Source organism: Erigeron canadensis, chromosome 3 (assembly GCF_010389155.1).
Source record: "Erigeron canadensis isolate Cc75 chromosome 3, C_canadensis_v1, whole genome shotgun sequence".
NCBI lineage: Eukaryota > Viridiplantae > Streptophyta > Magnoliopsida > Asterales > Asteraceae > Erigeron > Erigeron canadensis.
This window is the reverse complement of record NC_057763.1, coordinates 43,019,212-43,028,505: the sequence shown is the minus strand read 5'-3', so window position 1 is coordinate 43,028,505 and position 9,294 is coordinate 43,019,212. Positions and strand designations below refer to the sequence as shown.

The 9,294-nt window shown below is 32.2% G+C and overlaps 1 protein-coding gene across 1 annotated transcript; it reads left to right on the top strand.

The window, feature by feature from the left end:
• Positions 1-5,136: 5,136 nt before the first annotated feature.
• LOC122593851 (vegetative cell wall protein gp1) lies at positions 5,137-6,682 on the top strand. Its single transcript, XM_043766300.1, has one exon. The coding sequence runs from the start codon at positions 5,155-5,157 to the stop codon at positions 6,496-6,498; it is 1,344 nt and encodes a 447-aa protein (XP_043622235.1). The 5' UTR covers positions 5,137-5,154; the 3' UTR covers positions 6,499-6,682.
• Positions 6,683-9,294: the final 2,612 nt, after the last annotated feature.

The window sequence follows — 9,294 nt, the reverse complement described above, 5'->3', positions numbered from 1 at the left end:
CTAATAATAGAATAATACTATCTATCTTATATCTTATCCAATAGAATAATAGTTAATATCATATTTAATTTACACTTTTTGATTTTCCATCATAAATTTACACTTTTTACCCAATAATTTTAATATAATATATTCAATAGATTAATAGCTATAATATATCCTAATAATAGAATAATAATTCCCCCGTCCCACTAAACTTGTCCACTTTTTGATTTTCAAAGTCAAACTTTACGAATTTTGATCATAAATATTTTTATTTGTGTAATATAATAATTGATGAAAGTTATATCAATGAAACACATATCTAAAACACAATCAATTCATATAACTTTCATCAAATGTCATATGATACAAACAAAAATATTTATGGTCAAAGTTCATAAAATTTGACTCTGAAAAATAAAAGTGGACAAATTTAGTGGGACGGAGGGAGTACTATCTATCTTAAATCTTATCCAATACAATAATAGTTAATATCATATGAAAAAAATAAAGCATATTTTAATTTGAAATATTTAATATATGTTTCATATAAAATATGTAGATCAATTCTCTATTAATAAAAATAGTAAGCTATATTTTAAACAAAAATAAAATAGAATTGAATATTAATAATGTCGTAACAATCTGTATCAACAATATATATATATATATATATATATATATATAATGTCGGGTTTAGAAATCATCAACGACAGTGTTGAGAAGGCCGAGTTTAGCTTAGGTGAGTGACAACTTTGTAAACGTCAACCTTTAACATTGATCTGCAATTTTGGAGCATGTGGTGACGGAAAAGTTGCGCTTTGTTAAACAACATAAAATAAATTATCGAAATTAATGATATATAATTTAGCTTCTAAATATGCATAACTATTGTGATTACTATTATAATGGAATTTGAAAAAAATATAACCTTTTTACATACAATTATATTATCAATGTACTGTACATTTACCCAAACAAAAAAAAAAACCCTTTTCCAACCTTTTTTTTTCTTGTTCTATTAAAAATAAAAACATCTTAAAATTTTTACTCTACCAATAGAGGGGTTTATCTCAAAAATAATGTTTACAATCAAGTGATGTACTTTCAAAGAAGGGACCTATGACAATAAAGTCAATTTTGTATGTATTCTATATTTATTAATATTTTGTAGGAACAAAATTACAAAAATACCCTTAAAAAAGTTTACATTGTACCAAAATTGGAGTGGGAACTCCATCCATGGTTTTATTTCGTAAATTTTATAAAGTTATTATAGAATAAAATCTAAACTCAATACTAATGCGTTGTCTATGATGAATTCTAATTCGGCAATTTAAATTATTTATGATATATTATTTTTCTCTATTTCGATTGATAAAGATCACAACTTCATTTTTTTTTTTAGAAGGGGTAAGGGAGGAGGGGGGTCGAACTCGGAAAATAAAATGTAATAGATCTATTGGAACGCAATTGTCAGGTAAAAAAATGGGTGGTTTAGGTTTTGGTGATTTAGATACTCTTAATTTAGCATTGATATGTACAAATGGATATGGCATGTGGTTCAAAATCTGAATTACGTTAGGTTTAAAATCATCAATGTGATTCATGGTTTTGAGTTTTCGTTCCTGTGTAAAACAAATAGTAATAATATGTAGGCAAATATATGTCCCTCATTCTCAGAGGCACAATCGATTGCTAGCTCCCTTAAGATGTTATTAAAGAACAATTGAGAGTAAAAATAAGACAAGATTCACCAAATTAAAGTGGGGACTCCATCCATGGTTATATTTCATAAATTTTGCAAAGTTACTACAGAATAAAATCAAAACTCAATGCTAATGCGTTGTATATGATAGATTCTAACTTGGTAATTCAAAATATATTTAGGATATATTATTTTTCCTCTATTTCGAATGATAAAGATCACAACTTCATTTTTTTTGGTGGAAGGGGTAAGGGAGGAAGAGGGGGGTCGAACTAGGAAAATGAAATGTAATGGATCTACTAGAAGGCAATTGTCAAGTAAAAAAGTGGGTGGTTTAGGTTTTCGTGGTCTGGATACTCTTAATTTAGCATTGATATTGTACAAATGGATATGACATGTGGTTCAAAATTTGAATTATGTTAGGTTTAAAATCATTGATGTGATACATGAATCTGAGTCTGTGTTCCTGTGTAAACAAATGGTAATAATATATGGAACCTCATTCTCTGAGGCACACTCAATTGCTAGCCCCCTTAAGATGTTATCAAATAACAGTTGGGAGTGAAAATAAGACAATATTCACCAAATTGGAGTGGGGACTCCATCCATAGTTATATTTCATAAATTTTGTAAAGTTATTATAGAATAAAATCTAATCTCAATACTAATGCGTTGTCTATGATGGATTCTACTCGGCAATTCAAAGTATTTATGATATATTATTTTTCTTTATTTTGATTGATAAAGATCACAACTTCATTTTTTTGGTGGAAGGGGTAAGGGAGGAGAAGGGGGGGGGTTGAACTCGGAAAATGAAATGTAATAGATTTACTAGAAGACAGTTGTCAGGTAAAAAAGTAGGTGGTTTAGGTTTTCGTGGTCTGGATACTTTTAATTTAGCATTGATATGTACAAATGAATATGACATGTGGTTCAAAATCTGAATTACATTAGGTTTAAAATCATCAATGTGATTCGTGGTTATGAGTCTGTGTTCCTGTGTAAAACAAATGGTAATAATATATAGGCAAATATATGTTCCTCATTTTTTGATACACACTCAATTGCTAGCCTACTTAAGATGTTATTAAAGAATAGTTGAGAGTGAAAATAAGACAAGATTTTGGAATGATCATTGGCTTGATGGTGGCAATCTCGCAACTCGGTTTAGAAGGTTGTATGCCTTGGCACCATCTAAAGAATGTGTCATAATTGATATTTTTTATGATATGACATGAAAATCCGAATGACATCGAGATATTTGTAATGACATAGATAAGCAATAACTTTCGGCATTGAATAATTTATTTAATCAAATAAGATTTAATGAGCAACACAATAAGTGTTGTGAAATTATCAAGATCAAAAAAACAAATGTTAATAAAGTGAAATTGAATATTTTAATTTGTTAATTATTAATTAAGAAAATAATATTTTAGATATATATAAGTATAAAAATATATTTATCTACATATTACGCGAGACAATATTAGATATATAATGATATTACTATTAATTAATTGGTCAAAAAGAAAGAAAGAAATTAAAGTGAAGAATTGAATCCAATAATTTATGCGAAAAAAGGTTAGCTGAAGATAAAATGTGGGATGTCTCATTGCCATAATTATATCGTTTTTTTCCTTTTGTTTTTAGACGTGAGTATCTGTAGCCACAATTTTACGAGATGTACCTATCTTTCTTTTTGTTTTTTGAGCGAGCAAACCATATGTATGTATCTAACTATCTACCTATACCTACGTCCTTAAAAATATGTTTAGTAGGTCCTCTCCCTTCGAGTTCAAAGTGTTTGTTTTCTACGTAAATGCAACGTACTACATTACCATTATCATTACTTCTTTTATTGTATACAATTACATAACAAATGATTGATATGTCTATATCTCGACAGATCGATGTAGTGCTCATTATTATTTTCAGTAAGAATCTCCCTCTACGAAGCAATTCGGCAATCCTATATATATTTAGCGGGGAAAAATGGACTTTAAGTGGATCTCTTCACTTGAGTCACCATAAAAGATCTATTACTATATACCAACCGTTTAAAGGAAATGAATCTTGATATAGAAAAAAGGTTCAATTTAATATACCTAACTTAATGATCTCATAGCTATATATTATAAAGTAATAATTAGTAAGTCTAATACTAATAATAATCCTAGTTTTTTATAAAAAGAAACCACGATGACATGATTGATCGATTTAACTAATTGGTTAATTGTTCTTCCTTAAATATAATTAGTGAGCTCGCGTATGTCATTTCTAATTATAGTTTGTCATATCAATTTTATCTAAGTACTTATAAGGCTTCTGATGTGCTTAGGCCTCTCCCTAAGTTAATTAGAACATTTAACCCCTCTTCCGCACCTCTTTCACAACTCACGAAAACCCACATCTGACCCCACCTCCTCTCTCTTTTTCTTTGCCATTCCTCATCGATGCACCGAAGCCAGCTAGCGGACGGAGAACCTGGTCGACGAGATGCTCCTTATGGCTTCTTGGTTGAAGACCCATCGAAGAGGGGTCGACGACCTCCTTAGGGAGAGGCCTTACAAGGAATACTTCATTACTTCCTCAATACTTTCTAACAATAATTTTATGTTTTTTTTTTAATTATATATTATTTAACAATTTATTAAATTAAAAAAAAAAAAAAAAACTTGGATGACATGAAGGACCCACATATCTAGTTTAGACCAACCGGATTTTCCAACTAACAAGGCGCTGCGGCCTGCGACGCTGCCTACGCACATTGCTTTGCAAAATGACACAACCGTAGGCAGCCCTGCTTTAGGCCTTATTTTTTGGATCATGTTGAACAAGATGCATGTGTTGATCATTATATAACTATATAAGCCTTTCAGAGTAAGAGGCCAAGCACAGTGAGTATATATATATATAGACATAGAAACAGTTTGTGCAAATGTAGTTTGGTCCATATATTTATTAGGACCTCATGACTAAACCATACTATATGGGCTTCAGAAAATTAGTCATTTACATGAGACAGGGCTAAACTTCTCATCTGCTACAGAAACTATATATACATCATGTGCAGCAAATTAAAGAGAAAAAGAAATATGCATTGTGCTGCTTAATTATTATGGAATATATGTTGCCTCTCTTTGGAGGTCATCTTAAAGCTAGCTAGCAGCATCACAAAGATACATTTTTTCCAAGTGTCGTCATTGCAAAGCTTCCATTTGTACATGAGATGAGGGCCCAAACATATTACTCGTTACATATTTTCTCTTTTACTATACTCTTTGGGAATGAATAAAGCTACCTGGATTTTATTCCAAATCTTCAATATAAGTTATAACTAGTACCCATGTTTCTCGTTGATTCCTTGGCTGCCTAGTACGTATGCTAAGCTTTTCTATTTAAACTTAACATTCCAACTTTACCATTCATTTACCACAATTTGTTAAATTTTAACTTTCACAATGGCCAGCCAGCAAGGGGCTCCCTCCCGTCCGTGGTTTCGTTTAGCCACCATGGTCCGCCCACCACCACCACCACCACCACCTGCCCCATCCAATCAAGGCCCTCCACCACCAAGGCCGCCAGCCTTCATTCGACCTACTTTTACCGCAACAGCTCCTCAATCCACCCTTGTCGGGCCTCCTCCACAACCTAGCCCGGCCCAACCACCCCAACAAACTAGTACCCCAACCCCACCACCTCAACAACGCGACATTACCCCCTCTCCTCCGCGATCCACCCCAACCCCACAACCATCACCTCCTCCACCAATTAGAACTAATGAGGTGGAACCAACAACACGTGATCCACCTAGTAAACCACCATCCCCACCCCCTAGCACCCCTCCATCACCTCCTAAATCGCAATCCACACGCGAAATAACCCCACCATCCTCTCCAACTAAAACGATAACAAAAAGCCCACCGCCGTCTCCACGGGCTACCACTAATAATGTGGTAACACCACCGGCATCCCCACCATCTCCCAGAGTTCAAAGGGCGCCTCTCGTTTCACCTCCACCGCCATCTCCACCCAAGAGGTTTCGTTTTTATACCTCACCACCATCCTCACCGCGTCGCCCTCCCCCAATGCAACTACCTGAACATCCATTACCACCATCTTCTCCGCCTAGAAGCACCATCGAAACCTCAGCCACCACAAAACCCCTTTCTCCGCTAGTACTCCCTTCTTCACTCAAACAGAAATCATACAATGACACACCTCCAGAATACATGCAAAAGACAATGCACGTTCAAGAAATCAAAGAAAAACCCATGACTACTACTACTACTTCAGCTACCGGTTTACTTAACGCCCGTGGGACTCACACCCACAACTCTACTAGAAGCAGACCCGAAACGACTCATAAGAAACATTTGGATTCAGAAGATGCAGGGGGGAAGAATATTATAACTATTGCAGGTGAAAACAAAGGGGCTCTCATGATTTTGACTCCTTTTGAGGAAAAAAAACGTGAGTCAAGTCACAACATTCACATCAGCAGTAGACACAATCCTGCCACTTCAAGCAATAATGATGATGAAAAATTACTTGAAACAGACACAAAAGCAAAGGACAAGCTGCTGAATCATAATAATAATAATAATCAACCAAACTCATTACTAAAGACCGCATTCCTGAATAGTAACGTACAAGGTATTAATAATTCTATTCTCTTCAGTAGCTCCGTTAATCATCATGATCCCGGTATCCACCTCACTCTCTCAGCTGCAACAAAGCCTGGCGGTGGTACTACTCATGATTCTACTCGTTCCAACAACGGCCAACATGGTAACATCATCTAAAAATTGGAGCATCAAATTACCAACGTATTACGATATGTGATTGTCTTTTAATTAATTAGAGTTTGTACGTGAGTGAATGATGAATGAATAAGTTGAGCGATCAATCCGACGATCCGATTAATAATAAGTTATTATATGAAGTATGTAATTTGTTTTATGACATGAGGCATGCATGATTTTTAGATATGTGTATCATAACATTAATTATATATGTATGTTTTTTTTTTCTTTCAAATCCTATATAATTTGCTATTGGGGTATACGCTCGATCATGGTTCCCTCAAACTTTAAGTTCTTAATTCACGGCTATAATAATATACCAATAAACTAAAACAAAATTATAGCTTTCATATTTAAAATTTATAAAAATAGTTTTGAGTAATAACAATAATAATAAAAAGTATTTATTACTATCCGTGTAAACTAATGTTTCCTTATTAATTTATTTGTAAAAAAGAATCGTTTCCTTATCTATTCATTAAAAAACCTTTTTAAACAATGATAAAAATATATTACATATGTATAATCATTTCCTTATCTATTGATAATTCTTTCGTTATTTTGATCTTATAATGTTCCAATGTCTATATATTCAATTTCGAAATTTTCAAGAAGGCAATATAAATTACATACATTAATTACAGAATTTGTTTTCAAAGATCAACTTCTTCATCGAAGTTGTTTTTGTTATCTGTTTCTTCAATATTTACTAACTGTAGACATTATTTATTATTTACTCACAGGTTTTATCATCTACAAAATTGGTTTTCCCTGTTTGTTTATGATTATGCTATAATTTTGTGGCACTGGTCGGTAGGGATGGCACCCGCGGGTAACGGATGCGGATATCCTTTTTCCATTACCATGTTCGCGGGTTTTTCTTGATCCGTCAATTCACGGATATCCACCAACGGTTAAAATATTTAATCCATGTCTATTATCCGCGGTTATACAAGCTTGCGGATAGATCCACGGATTATCATTTTAAACTTTATAGTATGGCCGTTAATAAAAAAAAAACAACTATACATGAATGAACATCTATCGACTACCCAATCTCTAAGACTAATATTTCTAAATTTACTAGATTTGAATAACAAATTGGAAACATTATGTATGTCAGTGGGCTATAAAATTGAAATTAAGCATTAAAACCAGAACATAGTAATAAACTAAAAGTTTAAACATTTTATATAAATTAATTTTAAAGTTGACCATTATGCATATCACATATATAAATATAAGTTTTATATAAAACTAAAAATAGTATGTATGTTTAACGGGTATCCTATGAATATATTCACGGATCTCTCAAATGGATATCATGAGTTTGCGTAACGGATATATCCATGACAGATATGATATATTCATTATCCATCCGCAACCCGCAAGAGGGTATAAATTTATATCCATTATGTATCAACGGGTAAAATTTATTGAAATTACCGTTCATGACAGGTAGGTATTTGCGGATCACGGTTTTTTACCCGTCCGTTGCCATCCCTACTGGTCAGGCATAACGAAAACCGCCAAAGACATTCCACCTATTACCGATCTGTTGATAGAAAATATTACTCCAGAAACAATTAATCCTCCTATTTCTTTGCACATCAAATAAATATATAAAGTTAATTATAAATTAAAATAACATAAAAAATGTAAATAATTATTAGTCAACCACGGGTATTAGTACTAGTAATTTTATAAAAGTGGAATTAAACAAAAGATGTAATGTATAATTCAATAATCATTGTTTCAGATCGATAATCAGTTTAGACTAATAATCGCCTGCTACGTACTTTATGAGAAAACTAATGCATAAATAATACGAGTAGTACATCTTATGTTCTTAACGCGGAACAGATCGAATAGAAAGCCACCTAGCCAAATTATTGGACAATATGTTGGTCCATCATTTATGACCCCAAAGGCCCAACTTTGTCAAAGTTTTGGGCTCTAAAAGGATGGATTAGTTTACCAGTATACCAAAGACAATAAGTTTTTCATGAGAGTATTTGAATTTAAAAATACTCACAACGATGAAAAAAATCTGATCATCATTTTATTAAATATGCTTACATTTTATGGTGGAAATAAAATATTACATTTTTTAGATTATGTGCGAAACTGTCACATAGCATGTAGGTAAAGTTGATGTTAACTAGCTTTCTAATTGATATGATTTTAAATTAGACATATTATTTTAGTATTTATAAAAAGCAGTTGAGTTAAAGCTCACTAATAAAACCTTATTTTTTCAATATCAGTACAGATAGAGGGCTGATTCATGTAAAGAACCTTGTTAACTATATATTTTTAGAGGATTAAAGTTATTGTTTTCAAAGTTTAAATAAACTGGAATAAATATAATTCTTTTTTTGAACGTTTGATCTAGGCCTACATTTGGGAATGGCTCGATAAGGAAAATCATGAAAGGAAATAGAACTCCACTGGACTTATCACTCTATAATCAAACATTATAACATTATTAATTTAGACTTTTCATTTCATGTGTATAAACAAACCCTATATCTAGTCTAGTTTATTACTAAATAACTTCTGTTTAATGGAATATTAAAACTTTTAATTAGCGATGGTTGGTTTACAATGTCAAATATAAAAAATTAGACTTATATCTTTTTATTAGCAATGAAAACCACATATATAATATCCTGTTTTCTATTAACTAGTGGATGTGACAAATCGTATATTTAATAACGAGAAAGATGTCTTAAACAATTAGAAAAATATCATCTAACTTGGAACAAACTAAAACATCAAATATTGCTTGGAGCC